General features: G+C 56.0%; 2 protein-coding genes and 2 non-coding genes across 9 annotated transcripts in view; all 4 read left to right on the top strand.

Annotated features, from left to right (window-relative positions):
• Positions 1 to 3745: 3745 nt before the first annotated feature.
• On the top strand, positions 3746 to 9438 carry ARL5C (ADP ribosylation factor like GTPase 5C). 4 transcript variants are annotated; one of them, XM_045888083.2, is made up of 5 exons: positions 3746 to 4059; positions 5442 to 5589; positions 6308 to 6391; positions 7067 to 7218; positions 8415 to 9438. In XM_045888083.2, exons 1-5 carry the CDS (start codon positions 3989 to 3991, stop codon positions 8461 to 8463), a joined length of 504 nt encoding a protein of 167 aa, XP_045744039.2. In that variant the 5' UTR covers positions 3746 to 3988; the 3' UTR covers positions 8464 to 9438. The 4 variants fall into 4 exon arrangements, 1 of the variants encoding a protein (XP_045744039.2); XR_006793157.2 differs by lacking the exons at positions 6308 to 6391; positions 7067 to 7218; positions 8415 to 9438 and adding exons at positions 4894 to 4936; positions 5085 to 5199 and having other exon boundaries at positions 5442 to 5564; XR_010408750.1 differs by lacking the exons at positions 6308 to 6391; positions 7067 to 7218; positions 8415 to 9438 and adding an exon at positions 4894 to 4936 and having other exon boundaries at positions 5442 to 5565.
• A 675-nt stretch (positions 9439 to 10113) lies between these two features.
• Positions 10114 to 10185, top strand: TRNAC-GCA (transfer RNA cysteine (anticodon GCA)). Its single transcript has one exon. It is a non-coding gene; the product is annotated as a tRNA-Cys (tRNA).
• Positions 10186 to 10931: 746 nt separating this feature from the next.
• Positions 10932 to 11003, top strand: TRNAC-GCA (transfer RNA cysteine (anticodon GCA)). Its single transcript has one exon. It is a non-coding gene; the product is annotated as a tRNA-Cys (tRNA).
• Positions 11004 to 12927: 1924 nt separating this feature from the next.
• PLXDC1 (plexin domain containing 1) overlaps positions 12928 to 22069 on the top strand; it is a 57041-nt gene continuing 47899 nt past the window's right edge. For 2 of the 3 annotated variants that reach the window (XM_045889008.3, XM_045889007.3), the window contains exons 1-2: positions 12929 to 13080; positions 20653 to 20831. In XM_045889008.3, the coding sequence (XP_045744964.1) occupies positions 13005 to 13080; positions 20653 to 20831 (255 nt within the window). In that variant the 5' untranslated portion in view covers positions 12929 to 13004. Of the gene's footprint in view, positions 13081 to 20652; positions 20832 to 22069 lie in introns of all 3 variants that reach the window. The other variant, XM_054510830.2, reaches the window with a different exon arrangement.

The raw sequence follows: 22069 nt of genomic DNA, 5'->3' as shown, positions 1-22069 counted from the left end.
TGATGGTCTTCCCAGACATAGAGGAAGCAGGTGGAAAAACCAGGTCAGGATCAGAAACAATGTCTAGCTTTGGACAACGTGGGTTTATGGTGCCTGTGGAAGGACACCCAAGAGAAGAACAGAAGACAGCTGGGTGCTTAGTCTGGAGAATCGGGGAACTGCAGAGAGCTCCATCTGGGGGGTGGAGCCCCATCTTTTGAATCAAGGGCAGGGATTACTAACTTCAGTTTACAGATAAAGCTCCGTGAGGCTAAGCAACGTCCATAGTTACACAGCTACGGAGCAAGGACTTGAACTCAGATCTTTGGAGTTCAAGTTCTGTGTGGTGCCTGTGAACTCCAAGTCTCATGCCCATCCCCCTGCTCCGGCTTCTGCAAGGGGAGGAGGGCTGGGGAGGAAGAAGCAGGTGTCTGAATACATTTGTCTCCTCTTCATGTGCCTTCTGCCTGAAATTGCATTTGCCCGGAACTTGCAGGTGGGGGCATTTCTAGGTGGTTTAGAGGTGTTGAGAGATGAAGAAAGATTCTTATCTTTTGGTAACCACAGCCCTCAACTGATGTACATTCAGCACGTTGGTGGTTGTCAGCATGTGAGGATTTCAACAACTGTCAAGTCAGCTGGGATTAGGTCTCCAGAGGCTGGTGCTACCACCACCTCAGGGAGTTGAGAACTGAGGCGCTGGGGACCCCTCCTATCGGGAACCCCTCGTCTCCTTCCCTGACCAGTAGCTTCTGTCCAGCTTCTGAGCTGAGGTCAGAGAGGCCTCAGTCCTGGGTGTGGCTGAAGGTTTCCACCTTCCAAAAAATCAAGGAAGCTGAGCTCCCTCCACGGCCCGGGAGCAATGGGTGTTCCAGCTGGTACCCTAAAGAAAAATCTTGTCTGAGCGCCAATAATCACATCCTCAGAAAAGTGTGCCTTCTTACCTACTGTCTCTCAGGGCTTTGTTTTGGTTTTATTTTTTGATGTGTATATTTCTCTCTCCCACTAGACGGTAAAGGCTCCAAAAGACCCAGACCGGGTCTGTTTTGTCTACTTGGCCTGTTTCCTAACTCCTGACTCATATTTGTCAAATAAAGGAATGAATGCCCCCCAAGACCCAGGCTCTAGGCCTGGCAGCCAAGGCAGCTCTTGTCTGTTTACTGACTGTGCTCCAGCCAGCAGAGTATCACTTTCAAGTCTGCAACTGGTGGTGGTAGTTGGGGGAGGGGGCAGGATGCACTAAGGGGTTCCCTCCCCCCTGAAAGAGATGGTAAAGGTGCTTAAAATATTACTGCTTCCCCCAGCCCCCTCTGCACCCCCACCCTATCGCACCCAGCTCTCCTTCTTTCCTGGGGCTGAAATGGGCTCTGGTAGTCAATTCTCCTTCGCTCTAACTCCAGGCACCAAGGCGGGTGGGATAATTCCTTATTTAGCCAACTGTTTTCCCTCTGCTCTCCATACACTTCCGAGCCTTCTTCATTCCTCTTCAACTTGTGCTCACACTTCTTTAATGCTCGAAACACCAGGCTCTAGCATAACTCATTGTACTTCACTCCAATAGCAACACGGTCCTACTGTGTGCCAGGCACTGGACCAGGCTGGGAGTGCGGGGAGAACACAAGTGAACAAGACCCGAACCCCACACTTCAGGCCTCACAGCTGATTGGTGGAAACAGGCCAGTGTCCAATCTCAGAGTAGAGAGAAGCCCCATTTGTCTGGAGAACCAGGCCAGGGCTTGAGAAGTAGGTGGCTTTTATGGCAGGCAGCTAAAGGCTTTCAGGAATCCACCTTTCTGAGAAGGTGAAAGACATTCAGGTGGAGGAAACACAGAAGCAAAAGCATGGTTGGAAGGAGCTGGGCATGTGTGGGCAAGGACCAGTGGATGCAGAAGGTGGGAGATCACCTGCAAAGGCAGGTGGGGGCTGTTCACGGAGGCTCTTGAATGTCAGGTGAGGTGGCTGATTTGAACCAGTGGGCAATAGGGAATCATTGAAGGTTTATGAGCTGTGGAGTGACGGACTCTGAGCTGTGCTTTACGAAGGTCAATAGGGCTGTGCTGAATCGGGGGGAGGCAGAGGCAGGGAGACGAGTAAAATTTGTTCCCTTGGTGGAGGGGAGCACTAATGGGCTATAGGAGGGCCTTGGCAGTCGGGGGCAGAAGGAGTTGATTCTCCTGTGTGATAACTGGCTTCTCCTAACCGCCCCCTCAGCCTGAGGTTGGTTTGCCTTCCCACTTCTCTTTTTGTTTTCTGTTTTTTCCCAGTTTAAGCAAAGAAGGAAATTCACAACAAAGAGTCCCCTCCTCCCTCTCCCTCCTCCAGCCTGGCTCTCTCTTGGCCCAGGTTCTCTTCTGCTGGCTCTTGGCATCTGGTACCCCTCTGTAGGGTCTCTGGCTGCGAGATCTCTCTTTTTGCTCCGTCCTTATCTTCAGATGCCCATCCCCCCAGATCTGGGAGCTGTGCCTGAGCAGTCAGTTTGCCAATGAATCATAGAAGCAGTGCGGATTTATTCCTAGAAGTTACCTATCACCAAGGGACCTCCAAAAGGAAGGGAGACCCTGCCCTTCCCTAAGGGAACTCACTTTGAGTGGGCCTGCAAGAGCCACACTAGTGAGAACAGTAGGGATCTGCTGAGGGTTGGAATATTCTCCCAGCTCAGAGAGGATCAGTGAGCCGCCTGCTCCACACAGCTGGCTGGTGCAGAAGGTAGGGTTTTGCTTCAGTCTAGCGTCCCAGGCATGCCACTTGGAGAAGGGAGAGCGGGGACCTGGTAGTGGGTCACTGTGCCGGGCCTCCTTGATGCAGTGGGGGAGCAGTTCACCCAGAGAACCTCTGGAGTTTTCTCAGGGCAAAGGCAAAGGGGAGGATGTGGAGTCTGGACCCCACTTTCCTTGCACCTCCAGGGCTCTAGACAAGTAGCCTGTTCGCTGTCGTCGTGACATTCATAGCACCTGCGAGGGGCCCCCCATCCCAGGGGATTCCCAGGTCCCGCAGGTGACTCCTCGGGCTTCCGCGACCTCATAGGCAAAACTCGCTCGGCCCTCCCCGGGGGGCGGGGTTCTAAGCACCCTGGCTCGACCCGGGCCCCCGAAGGTCGCTGAGTCTTGCCGCTCTCCGGCCTGGGACGCGCCATGGGACAACTGATCGCCAAGTTGATGGGCATCTTCGGGAACCAGGGTAAAGAGCGCATAGCGCATTCAAGTGACAGCTTTGATCCGGTCCCACCTGGGGCTCCCGGATCTGGGGTCGGGCGGATGCGCTGGGGGACCTCGGGCTCCGAAGGTCCTGCGTGGGCACTCCTTGCAGGCTCCGCGGCCTCCCCTGCCCCCTCCCACAGCCCCTCCCCGCCCCTCCCCACCCGCTCCTCGCGGGTGGCGCGCTTTCGGCGCACCCCGGGGCGCAGGGCCCGGCGAGCCTCCGTCCTCCTGGCTAAAAGCGGCCGCGGGTTTCCTGCTATCGTGGCCCCTTCTCCAGACCCCTTCTCTTGGCAAGCCCAGGGCGACCGGGACCTTTCCGGCAACCGCTTTTCTGGAAATGTGGAGCGAGGGAGGCGGGGCTCAGCAATCATTTCCACTGTCCGGGAGTGGTGCGGCTGTCCGGGGTCTGGGGTGGGGGGAGGAACCCTGCCCTGTTGGTTTTTTTTTTTTTTTTTAAAGATTTTATTTATTTATTTGAGACAGAGAGAATGAGAGAGACAGAGAGCACATGAGAGGGGGGAGGGCCAGAGGGAGAAGCAGGCTCCCCGCCGAGCAGGGAGCCCGATGTGGGACTCGATCCCGGGACTCCAGGATCATGACCTGAGCCGAAGGCAGTCGCTTAACCAACTGAGCCACCCAGGCGCCCTGCCCTGTTGGGTTTTTGTCGGGGAGGGGTGCAGGGGAGCAGAAGTGGTGCAGTGGGCAGAGGTCTCCCAGCTCGCTGGAAACACTCGTCTCCTTCCTGGGAAGCCCGATGCAGCATTCAGTCCCTTGGTTATTGAGATTGGCCCTGACCCTGTCTTCTCCCCTGGATGCCTCCAGAGCACAAGGTTATCATCGTGGGACTGGACAATGCCGGAAAGACCACCATTCTCTACCAGTTGTAAGTGACTCTCTGATGGAAAGAGGTGGGGGTTGGGTCTTCCCATCAGACTGACTGACCTTTGGACCAATCGCCGGAGCCCTTCCCTGGGTTCCCGGGTTTTCCAGTAGCCAGGAGGAATGATGGTGGGGGGAAGCTCTGTGATCTTCCTGGCATAGTGACCCTTCAGTTCTGTGGCCCCCTCGCCTGGCACTCGAATCCTGCCCGATATGGGCGACCCCAACGGTCCCCGCCATCCCCTCCCACCCCCGCCCCTACCAGACCCTGTTGGAGGCCTGAGGCTGGCAGAAACGGACTTCCTGCCTCCCTGCTCTTCGCTCCCCCTAGTGGCGGGTTCCACATTTCTAACTCCTGCGCCCGAACTTTGCCTCTTAACTTTCCCTCCCTCTTCACACCCAAAGGGGAGGGCTAGTTTTGAGTCTGGCTGAGCTCTGTAGCTCCCGATGTCCACTCTCTGGATGGCATCTCTCCCCCTTTGGAACCTGCAGAGTATTTACGTAGGAAAATTTTCCCCTGAAAAAGAAATATATGTAAATGTTTATTTATTTATTTATTTATTTATTTATAAACAGATTTTATTTATTTATTTGACAGAGAGAGACATAGCGAGAGCAGGAACATAAGCAGGGGGAGTGGGAGAGGAAGAATCAGGCTTCCGGCAGAGCAGGGAGCCCGATGTGGGACTCGATCCCAGGACGCTGGGATCATGACCTGAGCCGAAGGCAGACGCTTAACGATGGAGCCACCCAGGCGCCCTAAATGTTTATTTTATTAGCACCACGCTCTAACCAACTGAGCTAACCGGCCAACCCCTAAATGTTTATTTTAAACCAGAAGAAAAGAGTACATCGAACATTACAAGCACATACAGTGAAAAGTAAGTTTCTCAATCACCCCTGTTGCCCAGATCTTCCAGAGGCACCCCCTACATATAAAAAATGTGTGTTCTCTCTGTTAAACAAAGCACCTCTCTGATGGTCTTCACTTGTATCTGTCTCGTTTTCCCAATCCCTTGCTGCTTAAAGTGTGGTCTACACATCAGCAGCATTGCCATCATCTGGAAGCTTTTTGGAAATGCAGAACACTGGGCCCTAGCCTAGACTCACTGGACTAGAATCTGCATTTTAACAAGACTCCCAGGTGATTCAATTGCATATTAAAGTCTGGGGACACGACTCTAATATGACTCCTGTCTCTGTGGTCCCCGCCAGGGCAGGACTTGGTCCCACTCCTGCCTGCATTCCCCTGTGCCCAGAGGCTTGGCCAACCTGGGCCGAGTTTTTCTGAGTTAGATTCAGCCTGACTCGGGAGCCGAGGGGTGAGGGGCCCAGAGCTGGGAGCAGAATGGGCTGAGCTCTTGGTGCCCTCTGCTCCCTCCCCAGCCTGATGAATGAGGTGGTCCACACATCTCCCACCATCGGTAGCAACGTGGAGGAGCTCGTTCTGCGAAAGACACACTTCCTCGTGTGGGACATAGGGGGACTGGAGGCTCTGCGCTCTACCTGGAATGCATATTGCTCCAACCCCGAGGTGAGCAGTGTTGGGGCTGGAGGGGCCCTGAAGGCTGCTGTGTGACATGAGCCAGTCACTTAACCTCTCTGAGCCTTGGTTCCCTGACTCTGTGAGGTGGAGACTGTAATAACGACTGCCCTGAATTGTTGTGAAAATCCCATAATAAACAACAGTTAACGCATACATTTCAAATCCTTAATGCAGCACAGTGTTTTTAAAAAATGTTTGAATACCTCTTGGCAGCTTTGTCTGTTGGCTGGCAGCTTTCTGTGTGATGCACTGCATGGGGTAGGCCCTCGGTCTCTGGGGGCCTTTCTCACTCTTGCAAGATTTGGTGGTTTGCTTCCCAGAGTGAGACCGAAGGCGAATTCCAGCACTGCTACTCACCAGCCGTGTGTCCTGGGGCAAGTTCTGTCGCCTCGCTGAACCCATCTCACCTGAACCCATCTCGCTTGTAAATGGCGCTAAGCCTAGTCCAGTCGCCCAGGGCTGTGGTGGGACCTGAACACCGTCACGAACGACCGGGGCGTCGCCTCTGGCACACAATCAGAACACAATCGTGCTGTGTTCCCCCACCGTCTGGATGGAAAAGGGAATGAAAATGGGACTAGGACGGTGAGAGCTTGAGACCAGACCCGTGCTCTGTGGGGCTTACACGGGGCGGTGCCGAGGCCGGGTGAGGGGGCACAGTGGGCAGGAGAAAGCCCACCACTCACAGCTGCTCTCTGCTGGCCAGCTCATCATCCTTGTGATTGACAGCACCGACCGGGACCGGCTGCCGACCACTCGGGAGGAGCTGTATAAGATGCTGGCCCAGGGCGCCTGGGTGGCTCAGTTGGTTGAGCGACTGCCTTCGGCTCAGGTCATGATCCTGGAGTCCCGGAATCGAGTCCCGCGTCGGGCTCCCTGCTCAGCGGGGAGTCTGTTTCTCCCTCTGACCCTCCTCCCTCTCATGCTCTCTGTTTAAAAAAAAAAGATGCTGGCCCATGAGGTAAGGCCCCTGAGGTTGGGAGAGGGCCCGGTGTACTAGCTGTGGGACCTCAGCCTACTCACTTAGCCTCTCTGAGCTTCGTTTCTGAGTCCCCGGTGTCTAAGAGCCGCTACCCTAGCAGTTTGGACGGGGCTAGTTTATCCCAGATGAAGGGCCAGAATGCCCTCCGCACAACTGATCTCAGAAGACAGAGCTGCTGGTCCAGGTCGTGACCCCACTTCTCACTCACCATGGGACCTCCAGACAAGTCACTTCACTTCTCTCAGTTTCCCCAAGTACAAAATGGGGGAGGATCACCAAATTCCTGCCTCATAGCACTGTCATAAGGAGCATATGAGCTGGTGGGCAGGCATTCCCCGAGCTGTGGGTGTCCGCGGATGTGGTGGCCCCACGCCGGTCCCACCTGGGACAGCAGGGGAGCTAGGGAGGACTCGGGGGTGGGGGAAGGGGGAAGGGAGGCTAGGCCCTGGCTGGCTGAATGGGGCTAGGCTCCTCTGTGCACAGGCTCTTCGAGATGCTTATGTCCTGATCTTTGCCAACAAGCAGGTTATGAACAACTCCATGACCACTGTGGAGATCTCTCAGTTCCTCACTCTGAGCGCCATCAAAGACCACCCGTGGCACATCCATGGCTGCTGTGCCCTCACCGGGGAAGGGTTAGTGGCTGCCCCACCTGGACCTCCACGGTCTGGCCCAACCAACGAACAGCTGACCATCAGAACCTTCTCCTGTTTCTCTGCTGTCAGAATCTGGCTCACACTTAGCTCCTGGGCTCAGTCAGTCAAGCACCCACCCACAGCTGAGATGTTGTGGGTAAGCGGTGAGCGAGATAGAGTGCCTGCTCTCAGGAGGTGTATTCTAGTGGGGAGAGAGGTGACCCTCCATCTAAGCACAAATCTTTCAGGTACTGGAGAAGTGCCATGAAGAGAGTGAAATTGAATTAACAGTGATAGATGGGGCAGGGTTGGGTCTGATTCAGCTCTGGTGGTCAGGGACAACCTCTACTAGGAGGTGACCTTTGGGCTGAGACCTGAAGGGGGAGGAAACAGCCATGGGAAGACATGGGGGCCAAGCCTTCCAGGCAGAAGTCACTGAGGCTTTCTGACCTCGAGTTTTCTCATCTGTAAAGAGGAGGGCGATTATACTGACTCTCAGAGTTTCTGTAGAGAGTAAACGGTATCATTCATTCAACATTTATTGAGCACCAACTCTGTGCCAGGCATTTTTCCAGGTGCCAGAGAAACAGCAGTGAACAAAACACAAAAACCCCTGCCCTCATGGGGCTTACTTTCCGGTGGGAGGGAGCCGACAATAAATAATAAAATTAAGAAAAATCTATAGTAAGTTAAAAAGTGGCAAGCACTCGAAAAAGATCAAGTAGGAAAGGGAGATTGAAAGGATGTGGGCAAATGTTGCAATTTTTGCTGAGGTACCGCTGAGAAAGTAGCTAAGTCATGGTCACATAGAAAGGGCCTTGCATGCATCAGGCTTGGAAAATTCTCTTTCCTCTTCTCTCTCTCGAGTGGGATCGCAGCAGGCTGGGGACCCGGGTGCCTGGAGACTGCAGGCAGGTCAGCCCAAGGAACCACACAGTTCTGGTAGTGTTCCTGCCATTCCCTCCCCCAACCCACATCCATCTCCTCTGCTAGACTGTAAGCCCCAGAGGGCATGTCTGTGTTTTCACCAGTCACCCCAGCCCCTAGCCCAGTACGTTTATATTTGTCGACTGAGAGATGGGATGTAACTTTGGTTGTTACATCCAGTCCATCAGCTCTGGGTAGGGGCCGGGGGCTTGGAGGCCATCATCCTCATGGGATATAATGATCTTTGCCCTCTTCCATCCTCCCTGCAGGCTGCCCACAGGGCTCCAGTGGATGCAATCTCAGGCCACTGCCAACTGATGCCCCGACCTGAGGCCAACCAAGGACTCTGGGGGGTTTTGCTTGGACTACATGGGTGGAAAGTCCAAGTGACGATTACTTTTCTACGATTCTCTGATGGGAGCTGGGTCAGCTCTGGACAGTGAGATCGCCACAGTCCACCCAACCCAACCCCGCCACCAAGGGGCTAGACTGCCCACCCTGACCTCCTGCAGACAGGACAGCAGAAGAGCTGCCCTTCACTCCAGGGAAGCAGGTGTCTTTGGAGGCACAGGCGAGCTGTTGGACACGTCGAGGGATTGGGAAGTGGAGCTCCGTCCCCTTAGCCCACAACCTCTTTGAGGAAAAAAAATGGGGGATGGAGTAAGAGACCCCCTGGAATTGCTCTTTATTTCCTAGAACCCCACCCCCTATCCATCGATTCCCGCCCCAGCTTTCTGGCCCCTTAGCCATCTTTGAGCAAAGGAGATTCCAGAAGGGTGAAGGGGCAGGCTCAGGGGAAGGAGGACAGAGCCAAAAACTGGTGGGAAGGGCGCCTGGGTGGCTCAGTTGGTTGGGCGACTGCCTTAGGCTCAGGTCATGATCCTGGAGTCCCAGGATCGAGTCCCGCATCGGGGGGAGTCTGCTTCTCCCTCTGACCCTCCCCCCTCTCATGTGCTCTCTCTCTCTCTCAAATAAATAAATAAATAAATAAAATCTTAAAACAAACAAACAAACAAAAAACTGGTGGGAAGGGAGAGGAAGAAGGACGGGACATCCCGGAGGGGGACATGCCTTGCACTTTGGGGAGTTCCACTCCTCCCATGCCTCTCATTTCCCTCTGGGATGCTGGCTCTGACCACAGCTGAGCGTTAAGCCATCCCATCCTATGCCCTCCAGTCCTTCCAGTGTGAATCCCACTCCTCCCACATGTCTCCAGTTCCTACAGCGTGCCTATCTCAACTGTCTTTTGTCATGATTTTGTCATTGTTTTAGAATTTTTATAAAAGTATAATAAATGCCATTGAAAACTGCTCACCTCTTATTTCTGCCTGCTCCTGCTACCTGTGTTTCCAACTGGCTTTTGGTTTTTGTACAGGGTTATCAGGTCCGGGGAAATGCTCCTTGGAAATGAAGGGGGTACTGCCTCAAGAGTCCATCTGGCTAGGGGACTGGCTGGTTCTTTGGTCCTGGGCTCTACCATCCTCTGCCAGATAACTGACTCCTGACTTGCCAGGACTGGGAGCTTTTGGCTCTACCTGGGTCTAGGGGTGGGAGTGGTTTGATGCTGACTCATGGAAGAGCCGGGAGGGGCCTTTGGGGATTTCTATGGACGCAGAGCGGAAGACAAGGATGGAAACCCAGGCTGTCCACCTGTATGCGGAGACCTGCTGTTACCCCATAAGACCTGAGATGGTCCTGGAGTCCATGGGTTTCTCTCCTTCCCAAGTCAGGCCGTGGACATCTTGGGGACGCCTGGACACAGTTATAGAAGGCCTAGGATTCCTTAATCCTGTGGTTTTCCTGAGGTGTGATGATGGAAAAAGAGCTCAGGATTCTAGCTATCCCCACCCAGCCCACAACCTGTTCTTTTCATGAGGTCATTTCGACACAGCCCCCGGATAAAAACATAATTTAATATTCCCCTTACACTACAGAAATTCATTCTAATAAAGGAATAAGCGACGTGACGGGGGTATAGCTCAGTGGTAGAGCATTTGACTGCAGATCAAGAGGTCCCCGGTTCAAATCCGGGTGCCCCCTCTCCAGACAAGACTTTTCGTGTTTTCTTTGTCCTGCGGTCCACCTCTCAGAGTGCCCTAGCAGTGGAGAGGGGTTGCGGTCCACCTCTCAGAGTGCCCTGGCAGGGAAGAGGGGTTGCAGTCTCGGGGGCTACCACCCCCTTTTGCAGGCAGGCGACTTTGGAGTCTTGACCCCGCAGATCCACGCGCTCAGCCCGCGCGGACGTTTACGGGTGGGATGCAGTGCGAGGGCGAGAAATTGCTGGTTAACCCTGGGGGGACAGCGCAGACTGCGCACTCCCGAAGCGCGAGGGCGGAGGCGGGCGCACCCCCAGGTGGGCCTGGCCAGCGACCCGACCGCTCTTTCCGCGGAGGGAGGCCGACTATCTAAGGGCCGGGCTTGGGCTGGGGAAGGAAGGCCCAGAGATGCCTGCCTGGGCGTGCAGGACGGAGAGAGGGGCGCCAAGAGGCAATAAAGGGGCTCCGACAGGGCAGGAGAGGGGGACCTCGGCGCAGGGAACGTCCCCGAAACCAGGGATCTCGAAGGATCTCGAGGGATTTTTCCAAACTCCATTTTGCTTACACCATTCAGTAGAAATCTTTAGCTCAGAGCTTCGGGAAACAAGTTCCGCGTCCAGGCGAGTAATCTTTTGAGATTATATTATTTTCAACTTTTGTGAACATTGGACCCCGCTTCTTTTCACAACCTCGTCACAGCGCCTGCGCACTCATAGCACTAAGAGGTTACTGCGCCCAAACGTCAGCAGAGGGGGTATAGCTCAGTGGTAGAGCATTTGACTGCAGATCAAGAGGTCCTCGGTTCAAATCCGGGTGCCCCCTTGCTAGTCGTTTTCACTTGGCCACAAAGGTCCTGGTCTCCCTATGTCATTTTTTCCCCCTTCCCCATTTTACGTTGACATTGCCTTCGCCAGCTCCCTTCTGGGCAGACGACAATTGGTGCAAGAAAGACGCGAGAGAGTGCAAGAAGCGGGAAATCTCAAGCAATGGCTCTTAAAATGTGGTCCCCGGACTAGCACCACCACCTGGGAACGTGTTAGAAATGCAGATTCTCGGCTTCTTCCCAGAACTATTGTTAGGAACCTGAGGGTGGCGCCCAGAAATTTGTATTTTTAATAAGCCCTCCAGGTGATTCTGATGTACGCGCAAGTTCTAGAGGCTTACATTTAAAAAAATTTACACGTCACTTGCTTCGAATTATTTCCAAGCTTCTGTTTTCAGTCCGAGCCCTTAAAGAGACCTTGTAAGACAGACCGCGGCTCGCCACTTGGCCGCTAGAGGGCAGCAAGAAGCCGCAGCTGGAGGCGGCGGCCTCTTCCTATTTGAGAGTCGGCAAACTCGGGATTTGAATTAGACAACAAGAAGAACTTACAGACAGGCCTTGCCTTGTCCCATTGTAAAGGCTTAGGGTTTAGGGCTGGAGGAGGTCGTTTCTGGGACCCTGGATCCAGAGGAAGGAGGAACTGGGATTCTGAGAGATTAGGGAGTCTTTAGTTTTTGTTTCCCTTCTCAGTTCCTGTCTTTGGCCTCAGTGTCAGGGAACCCCCCTCTTCCAGCCCACACTCCTGTCCCCACGCGTATCCCTCTTCCTGCGGAATGCCCTGAAGGGCTCTCCGCGACCATCCCCTACCTGTCCGCGACTGTCCAGTCCCTAGGCCCCAGCCCCGTGAGAAACCAGGTGCCCCTCACCCCTCATTCTCCCACCCTCCAATGCTCCAGCTCCTTGCCAACGCACGAAGTAGGTCAGGGGAGGGAACAGGCACCTTCGTGTCCTGACCTGATTCCCCGCCGTCTATTAAATCTCCTAAATTGCGGGTATTTTTGTTCTGTCCTGAAAGAAAAGAAAAGGAAAAAAAAAGGTGATCTATCCCCAGAGTCTGTCATAAGGTGGTGACAGGTGGGGTGAGACCTCTTCTTGCTCTGGGGGCTGGCTTTGAGGATTGATTGGGACCCTGAACAGGCCCGGGGTCCCCAGAGAGAAGGGTGGCCTCAGTTACCTTCTGGGGGTGAGGGGAAGTCCGGGTTAAAGTATGGGTAAGCCGGGCCCCTCCACCCCCGTGTCCGCCTGGCTGGTGGGCAAGACGGTGCTGGGAACTGGGGGTGACGGGAAAAAGGGAGAGGAGCCTTGGGGAGGGGAGTGGAATTCGGGCCTCTGTTGGCGAGAGAAGCTGGGGGGTCTGTGCTGCAAGGGGAGATTCCTGGGGTGGGGATGGGCATCAGAAACCCACAGAACTCTGAGGAACAGCCCAGAAAGTCGGGAAGCCTGGTAGAGCTGGGGAAGGGGTGCGTATTGCAGGAGTCCACCGCCCGAGGGACGGGACGCCTGTCCCTTCCTGGGGTGTGCACCCCCCCCACACACACCCCGGTCTTGTCTCCGCGGCTTTCCCAGGGGGGTGGAGGAGGGGAAGGGAGGCAGGAGCTAAGGTGCGGGCTGGGGGGCCGCTTCTCCCAGCCCAGGGTCCCCCGCCCTGTCCCCTACTCCGCCCCCCGCCCTCCCCCGCCCCCCCCACCCCGCCGTGGGAGCGCTCGGGGAGGGCTGGGAGGACCCGGCAAGATTCGGGGAGCGCTCGGGAGGCGCCGCGCCCCCCCCGCCCCGCCCCCTCCCCGTCCGCGCTCCGGGAGGCCGCCGCTCGGCTCGCTCGCCGCCCGCCCGCGCCGGCGCCCGCGCCTCTCCCGCCGCCCCGCCGGGCCCCGCGCTCCGCCGCCTCCTCGCCGCCCTCCCCTCGGCGCGCCTGCCCCGGGCACCGCGCCGCCCGGGCCCGGCCCCCCCCCCCCCCCGCGCCGGGGCCCGCAGCGGGCCGGGGGCGGGTCCTGGCACCCACCATGCGGGCAGAGCTCTGGCTCCTGGTGCTGGTGCTCAGGGAGGCTGCCCGGGCGCTGAGCCCCCCGCCCGGAGCAGGTAGGACCGGCCGGAGTTGGTCGGGGTGGGTCGGGGGGCGGGAGGGGGCTGGCCGGCGGGCGTGGGCGCGGGTAAGTACCCACCGCAGGTGATGTCGGGCTGGTGCGGGGACTGTCCGCGGAGGGCCAGGAGCTCTGCGGGCTGTGGCAGGTGGACAGGGACCCACTTTCTTAAACACGTAGGGTGTGTGAGTGAGGGTGCAGGCATCAGACCCTGATGCCCCCCACCTCTCCTTCCCTCCTGGAAGGACACTGGAGGGAACCCAGTAGAGGGGGCTACATAAGGCCCCAAAGAGGAGAGTGGGGGAGTCATAGGGACCCCTGGTCACACCGAGGGAGGCTGAATTCTGATGAGATGGGGAGTCTGGGGTGCCTCCTGCCCCAGCTTTGCCACCTCCTTCTGTTCCTGCCCCCCACGCCCCACCCCAGCCCCAAGCTGACCCAGGTTGGGTCTGAGTCGGATTTCAGATTTGGGGGCTGGGTGGGAGCAGCCAGGGGGATGGTGGAGACCCAGCATCTCTCCCAGAGGAAGCTCTGTAGCAGCCTGTCCTACTGTCTTCCTCTCCCTCTTTGGAGCCTGGAGAACAGTCCTGGGCTCAGGAAGAAGCCACCCCCTGCCCCCCCATTCCCCAGCCTCCAGGATGCTCCTGGTCTCCCGCCTTGCTGTCCTGGTGGCCTTTGGCCATCAGCTGCTCTGGCTCTGGATGGTGGGGGGCTCCTATTTGCACACTCCTCTCCCCTACACCAGTTCTCCACAATCATCTGTTCCCCCTGGAAGTCCTTTCTGAGGTCTTCCTTGAGTCTCTTGTATTATAAAGGAACCATTGTTCAGCATGCAATTTCACATTCCCTTCCTTTCTCCTCAGGCACCCAGAACTTCTCTGGGGTTGGGGAGGTGGGTAATTTTCAGTCTAGCCTCTTGACAGAGAGAATTGGGAAGATAGAACTTTATGCCTCCGCGACATAGGTGTCCCTTAAATGGGATGGAGCGGGGGCACGGGCTTGTCCAGGGAGATGCTGTAGTTAGGCTGCTATGTCTCTGGAGTGTGCTAGCATTAGGCACAGCATCTGCGACAGAGTTCTTGACTCTAATGGTCCTCAGTCCTCCTGTGTAGATGAGACGGGCCTGGATCCCTGTGGAGAAGGAGGGTGGGGAAGGGTGCTGATGGTGGAAATGCGGGCAGAGAGCAGTGGAAGTTGGTGTGGCAAGAGCCTGGTGGTACAGAAGCGCCAGTTTTCAGGGAGATCACACAGAGAAGGGCCGGAGACTTGGCTTCTTGTCCCAGCATCTCACTTGCTGTGTGACCTTGAGCAAGTTACTTTCCTTCTCTGGGCCTATTTCTCCACTTCTAAAGTGAGGCTGTGAGCAAAATCTTTGACTCTTGGTGGTGGGATTATGAGAGATTTTTTTCTTCTTTTTTAGGATTGTCTTTCCTTTTCAGATCTGTTATGATATATGTGGGTAACTGGTAATTGAAAAAATATATATATATAAAGGAAGAGGTTGGGCAGGTCAGATTTTGAGGTCCTCTGCAGTCCCAAACTTGGTGAGATCTTCTGAATTCAGAATGCGATTGGGCGATGAGGAAGGGCTCTGGACCCCTGACTGAGTTGGGAGAACCATGGAAAGGGTTGGGGAAGGGGAATTGGGAGATAACGAGCCTGTGCTGGGGGATGGTGGCCAGCCTGGGGCCTGGCTGAGGACTGCCTCCTCAGAGTCCAGTTGGGGTAGTAGACACGTGGGGAGGCCTGAAAGAGAGGGGCAGGCAGAGACTTGAATCAAATTTCTAAGTAGAGGACACCTTGTCTTCTCGGCTTTGCCAGAGACTCAGCCTGGAAAAATGGACTTTATCTGCGGCAGGAGAGATGGGTCGGACTTCAGGAAGCGCTAGGAAGCCAGAGTGGACAGCTGCTGACTCCCAGTCCAGCGGTTCTTTTCACCAGGCCCGGCTGGATTGGAGGAAGGGCCTGTGTGGAGGTGGGGGCCGGGGTGTCTTTTGGGAAGAAGAGATGTGGGGGGGTAGGGCATTCTGGGGGGTGCTGCTAAGCCTGGCTGGGATCAGTGGTGGAGCCCTCAGATCTGATGAAAGGGCAGTGGGGAGCTGGACTTGAAGGGGGGCCATCTAGCCCCAAGACTCCAAGCTCTCTGGGCTGGGGGCCCCTCAGGAGGGAGCTGAGATCTCCCCTCCCTCTAGATGGGTTGTTTTGTTTGGTGGAGCCTTGCAACTTCATCCGTCATGAGAACGGGAGCAGGACAAAGATGAATGGCCCAAAGATATAGTTGGGAGGTGAGGAAAGACCACGAGAGGCTGATAGACAGACGGATGGACAGACAGGAAGATGGCCTTAGGATGCACGGGGTGCGGCAGGGCCAGCAGGGTCTGGCCCAAGGGGAATGGGAGCTGCCTAAAACAGAGAAAGAAGAGGCAGCTGGAGGGCGTGTCTTTGGTCTGGGAGTCAGGAGATCAGGCCCAACACCTATCCCTGGCGACCCTGGCACCTTCCTCCTTTCTCTGCACCTGGGTTTCCTCTTCTATAAAATGGGGTTTGGACCAGATTGCATCTAGGGCTCCTATAGCCATGATTCTGCCCACCAGACACTTCCAGACAAACCAAGTAAAATCCGAACTTCTTCCAGGGGCTGTCAGACAGCCTCCAGCCATCCCCGCACCTGCTCTCACTCTCCGCAGCCCCATCCCTCAACACATCCAGGCTGTGGGATGCTGGTCTTCAAGTCCTGGCATCTCTTCATCCAGGTCTCAGTCAGCTCAAGGGCCACCTCCTCAGAGAGGCCCACCCTGATGGCTCTGCCCAGGTGAACAATAAAACCCAACCCTTTCGTCTGCCTGATAGCACTCATCACCATGTCACATTCTTATTTGCCACATTCTTCATTCATTCATTCATTCATGTGTCTTTTCCAACTAGAATCTTCTTGGGCACAGGGGTTGTATCCGCCTGTTCACTGTCGCCCCAGCACCCAGCGCAGTGCCTGGCACACAGTAGGGCCTCAATGAATGTATATTGAATGAGTGAGTGGATCAGGAGGTGGTCACGGACCCCAGACCCTCCCTTCGAGAGAAACTCACAGAGAGCCAAGCTCTTCTCTCCTCTCCTCTTCTCCTCTAACTACTTGGTGGTCCCTTCTTGCCAATTCCCTGTGCCTCCCTCCCTCTCCCCAGGGGAGGGTCCTCAGTGGGAACCTCAGTGGGTTTCCCAGCAAGAGGATGCAACTGGGGGCTTTGTAACGAGGATGCAAGATTTCAGCTCAGGGTCTGGAGACTCTCTCAAGCCCCTAGGAAAGTTGGTCCTCCCGTTAAACCTGGGGAAGGCAGGGGGACTTTGCTGGGTGCTTTGCGTATATTATTTTGTTAAAGACTCAAAACAACCTACCAAGTGTTATCCCCATTTTACAGATAAGGAAACTGAGGCTTAGAGAGATTATGTAATTTGTCCAGTGTCACAGTCAGTAAGTAGTAGATTCAGGGTTCATCCTTGAGAGCCTGTATGATTCCAAACCTGCGCTCTTTTATTGCTGTGGCTCGGCCGTGAACTTTCTAGGCTGTGCCCTGGGGGAAGGGTGTTCTCTGCCTGTGGATCTCAAGTACTCAGAGCTTCTGAAGACTCCCCCTTCCTTTCCTCCTTCCCTTCCCTCCTCCCTTCCCTTCCCCTCCCTCCCTCCCTCCCCCCTTCCTTCCTTCCTTCCTTCCTTCCTTCCTTCTTTCCTTCCTTCCTTCCTTCCTTCCTTCCTTCCTTCCTTCCTTCCTTCCTTCCTCCATCTGTGCTTCCTGAGCATTTGCTCGGAGTCAGGTGCCTGGAGCCTACAGATGCACAGGCAGCAACTACATGTGGGGATCAGGGCTGGGACGGTGCAGGTAGCATTTGGGATGACGGGGGACAGATGTCGGGGGATGTTTTGGGAAGAGGTGCCATCTCATGGGACTTGAAGGATGAGCAAAAACTCATCAGAGGGGTTCATTTATGGAGCAGAGTGGTCCTGGCTGGGAAAGCCATTTGTGTGAGGCCCTGTGGCCAGAGAGAGCCGGGCTGGGTCCTGGAGAGGGCTTTAGGGAGACAGGAAGCTGGAGGAGAGAGCAGGGATCCGGTCACTGGTCATGAAGGGCCTTCGGCTGGAGGGCTGTGGCGAGCTTGAAGCCTGGGAAGGACGGAATCAAGTTTTCCTGGGTGTGCGGGAGACCAGCTCGAGGGCATTAAGGGTGGAGGCTACAGGAGCTCCTGGACTGGCTGTGGGGCCTGAAGGGCAAGTCTGGGTGGCGGGTGGGATGAGGGCGGCTCGACCAGGCCCTGGGGCTGGGCATGACGCGGCCTCCTGCGGTCAGCCCGGGGCTTCTTGCGCCAGAGCAGGGCAGTGGCCCATGGAGGGCATCTGGGGCAGTACTGCTGGGCTGTCCCCCTGCGTGCCAGGGGACACGGGCTCCCAGGACAGGACTCCCAGGTGGCCCCCAGTGAGCCCAGCCCATATGCCGGTCCTTCCCTGGGCTGTCCCTGCACCTTAGGAAATCCCCTCTTGTTGCCCTTGTGGTGGTCTGAGCACACCCTGAAGTCTGGGGAGCCTGGAAGTCAGCCCACCCGTGTGCACATATCCTGCCACGGACTAGTTGCGTGACCTTGGGAGATTCCTTGACACCTTCACGCCTCAGTTTCCCAATTTGTACAACAGATCAAACCTAGCACCCATCCCATGGGGTTACTGTGGGGAGTAAATGAGTTAATGGATTTCAAGCATTTGGAAGAGGGCTAGCCCTAAGCATTCTCGAAAAGTTAGCCATCATTTCTTGTTCCCCCTATTACTGCTGTGACGGCCCACTAGACGGTGGGCGACTTGGGGCCGTGGGTGAGTGAATGGGTGGATACATGCCCGGGGTGTGCTCTGGGCACTTCTGGCCGGTGCCCACAGGCAGCTACACTCACATACGGAGGCGTGAGATGGGGGCTGAGCCGGTGAAGCTCTCCGGTGCAGGACAGAAGGTAGAGCCGAGTGTGGCCGAGGGTTGGACCGGCTGGCGGCAATGTGTGAGCATGCAGGGAGGAGGGCGGGACCTTGAGTCAACACATGCGAGTCACCAGCTGTGTTGGCTCCTTCCGCAGGCTGCGGGGGTGATGTCCTGTCCTAGCCCACTGGGAGGGGGCGGGGTGGCAGGGAGACAGATGTGGGGGTGGGGTTGAGAGGGTCAGACTGGGGCTAAGTCAGGGTAGGGCAGATTTCTGGGCCGCTTCCTTCTCCATCCCCTTCACTGCCTGCCTCCATGGATTCTTTGCCTCTGACCTGGTCCCCGAGCTCTGTGATTATAAAGACTTCTCATTTGAATTTTGCACTTGATGCTCATGGCAGCCTGTGCTGTAGGTATGACTGTCATCCCCGCGTTAGTGATGAGGAAATGGAGGCTCAGAGAGGTCAACAGATGGGTCCAAGGTCACACAGCCTGTGGATACAGGTGTCCCTTCCCTGACCTCACAGCTGGTTGGGCCCCCCTTTCCAGCCCTCTTCTCAGGCCTTGGACCCCCACTTTGCAAGTACCCTCCTGTCTCAGTTGCAGGATTGTGATGTCTGCAGATCTCCAGCGTCCCCTTCCAGACCGGTTCAGCTCCTCCATTAGCTTCGCACACGTTCCTTTCCTGTTCTGGCTCTAGCCCAGGCCCGAGGGCTGCTTGCAGGATGACCTGGGGAGCTGGGCAAAGCAGCCCAGCACAAACAGTTCTATCTCCAGAGGCAGCTGTGGGCCCCACCCGAGAGGGGCAAGACAGCCCTGGCTTGGGGTCCCCTTCCCAGTTCTGGGTGCAGGCCCATCTCAGCCACTGGGCAACTTGGGGAAGGGGTCTGGGGACCGCCCCTCTCCCCACCTTCTCCCGAGCATCTGGTTGCGATTAGGGGCAGAGAAGTGAGACGGGGGCCGGCAAGGGTCCAGCAAGCACCAACAGCCAAGAATGACTTAATTGGATAAAATGTCTAATGACAAACCAGGGCCCCACAGCCCAGTCCTGGCCCCAGCCTCAGGCCTGGTGCTGGCCAAGCCTTGTCTCAACCTCTGTCCTTGCTGGCTCCCAAGAGTTACCTCCAGTATCGTGTCCTCAACTGAACAGTGATTGAGCACCTACTGTTTGCTAGACACTGAGGATACACATTTGCAGAAGATGGGGATTGTCCTGGGGGAACTTGTCTACCAGGGAGACAGGCACGTAGTTACACCATCGGGTGCTCTAGGAAAGAGGGTTATATCCAGGAGCTCTGGGGAGGGGTGGGGCAGGCAGAGGTGGAGAAGGGCACCCGATGCTGGGTGGGCCTGGAATTGATGAATATCACAGGAAATACCAGATCCACCTCTCCGGTGATCTGTGCGCCATACACACATTCATAGTAGGGGTGATAATTGCAGTAACAATATAAGACACATCTTTGGGGGCACAAATCTTTCCAAAAAGGAAAAGCATGGTTTCTGTGACATTTAGAATACATTTAATGACCTAGAGGAGACAGAAGAGAACACAGAATCTAGGAATGGCTGCTAAATGGCCGGTGTGCGGTGTCTTTCCAATCCTGTGTCCCCGGCAGACATTGTTAATTGATCATGACAATCTTTCCTGCTGCACACAGATGGAGCTTCCGAGTTTGTCTCAATTAGAGTGCTCCTGGCTGTCACTAATCGATTGGAGATGACTTTTGAAATGAAACCTATTTGCCATCCTTGATGGTGGCGAAGCTCCATGTTTTAGGGGGAAAGGGACTTGCCCAAGGGGTTTGCAAGTAGTCATAGGACTAAACAGTGGTCCCCATCACGGAGACATCTTCGATCGTCACCATCTGGGAGGAGATGCCACTGGCATCTAGTGGGCAGAGGCCGGGATGCTGCTGGACTTGCTACAACGCTCAGGACAGCCCCCATAGCAAAGAATTCTCCAGTCCAGAGTGTTGATAGTGCTAATGTTGAGAAGCCCTGAACTAAAAGAACTCTACTCTAGCTTCTAGTCCCCAGAGTCACCTGGAAGGTGAGATTTTGTGCCATTTCTGACGGAGAAATAAGGAACGGGTTTGGAGTGTTCCAGAGCAATGGTTCTCACTCTTGTCTATAGAGTTCCCTTCAGGGCTTCTCAAAAGCTCCCCTGGGGATCATTTAAGACTCCTATTGTCCAAGCCACACCACAGAACAATTATATCAGAATCTCGGGGGTGGGACCCAGACATGAAGAATTTTTAAAGCTCCGCCAATGATTCCAGCGTGCAGCAGAGGTTGAGAATAATTACCCCTTTGGAGATTTGGAACTTGTCTCCATCCCTAACCCAAGGTGTGACATTCTTTAACCACTGTGAGCCCCTGATTCCTGTCTGCAAAAGGGAGAGCATTGTATCTACTGCGGAGGGCCGGGGTGAGGGACTAAAGGTGTTCTGTGTGCGGAGTGTGTGGCGTGGGGCTGGCACGGGGCTCTCATGCACGTGGGGTGTCCCCACAGTCAGGGATGGCGTGGGGTTGGGGCTTTTGCACAGTACGTGGGCTGGTCCCCTCCTTGGACCTTCACTCTGACTGCTGGGACTCAGCTTTCTGTCTCCTTCTCCCAGGTCAGGATGCAGGCCCAGGCTCTGCATGGGCTGCCAAGGGGACCTCACAGGGCTGGAGTCGGAGAGCCCGAGAGAGCCCTGGGCAGGTGTCGGAGTCGGACAAGACCCAGCTGAGCCAAGACCCAGGCGGGGGCATGCTGGCCATTGACAGACTGCCGGATAACAGGACCATGGTGGTGGTGAGTGCTGGAGGAACGGCGAAGGGGAAGGAAGTGGTGCTGGGAGGCTCCCCAGGTGCCCTATGTGTACTTGTCAGATGCACAAATCACATATCCTTTGGGATTGGCCTTGGATGTCAGCATGGTGAGAGGGATCCCAGGGGAGGGGATGAAAGCAGGGCCCAGACCGGGACATGAAATCTTCACATCTCAGAGCTTCATAGATTGCCCCCCTCCTTGTGCACCCAGAGAGGTGAAGTGACTCGCCCAAGGATGCACAGCATGTGCACAGGGTTCTTGACACTGGACTCTTCCACTGCCTGAGGCCTCCCCTAAAAGCTGAATGAAGGTGGCATTATTAGTCACATCCAGCTGCCAGCCGAGGCCCCTCTCTCTTCCCATTTCTGCACCATTTACAGACGGCGTAGCCCCAAAGGGTTAAAGGCTGCAGAGGCTCAGGCTGCTTAGCCTGGGGGCAGGGCACAGAGAAGGCAATTAGGGTGAAGCTCAGGGGTGAGACCTCCTCTGCCTGGGGGCAGTTGCGGGGGGGGGGGTTGGTGGTGGTGGTGAAGGGAGGCCTGGAGGGTCGAGGCCCAGAGGACGCGCTGTCCTTGCAATGTCTGGCCCTGCCCCCCAGCCGGCTTTCTTTCCAGGAGGCTGGCAGGGACTGCGTGTCTGTGGGTGAATCCATCACCATGTGTGCGTCTGTTTGCACGGGTGCCTGAGGGGTTTTGTGTATTACGTACGCTTGCCCGTGTGTCTGCCACCGTGGGCTGTCTGTGCGTGTGTGTGATGAATGTGTGTGACCGTACGAGTGTGAGCGCGCCCCTGGCCGTGTGTATAGGTGCCTATAGCTGAGATTGAATTCCGAGGACGCAGAAAAACTATGAAACAAGAGGAAGCAACAACAGGATGTGCTTCTTGGCGTACATTTCTTTATTTTATGTTCAAGAACGATCTTTTTACAACAAAGAAGTGCATGCAGGTAGTCAAAAAGGTCAAACGGTTCTAAGATCGGAGAACAAAGCATAGCAGACCGCCCCGCCCCTCCGCGCCTGCCCGCCCCTCTGCACCTCCCCGCCCCGCCCCTCCGCACCTGCCCGCCCCTCTGCACCTCCCCGCCCCGCCCCTCCGCACCTGCCCGCCCCTCTGCACCTCCCCGCCCCGCCCCTCCGCACCTGCCTGCCCCTCTGCACCTCCCCGCCCCGCCCCTCCGCACCTGCCCGCCCCTCTGCACCTCCCCGCCCCGCCCCTCCGCA

This window comes from Mirounga angustirostris, unplaced genomic scaffold (assembly GCF_029215605.1).
Source record: "Mirounga angustirostris isolate CCGP_5_RB_7025 unplaced genomic scaffold, mMirAng1.0.hap1 SCAF_17, whole genome shotgun sequence".
NCBI classification, from domain to species: Eukaryota; Metazoa; Chordata; class Mammalia; order Carnivora; family Phocidae; genus Mirounga; species Mirounga angustirostris.
Note: the sequence above shows the minus strand (reverse complement) of the source record. Positions and strands in the feature narration are given on the sequence as shown.

What these genes read in the sequence shown, in the direction of transcription:
- ARL5C (XM_045888083.2), top strand. Translation starts at nt 3,989, where the DNA reads ATGCCTCCAGAGCACAAGGTTATCATCGTGGGACTGGACAATGCCGGA. An exon ending in ACCACCATTCTCTACCAGTT is followed by an intron (nt 4,060 to 5,441) that starts GTAAGTGACTCT and finishes CTCCCTCCCCAG; the next exon opens with CCTGATGAATGAGGTGGTCC. An exon ending in TGTGCCCTCACCGGGGAAGG is followed by an intron (nt 7,219 to 8,414) that starts GTTAGTGGCTGC and finishes TCCTCCCTGCAG; the next exon opens with GCTGCCCACAGGGCTCCAGT.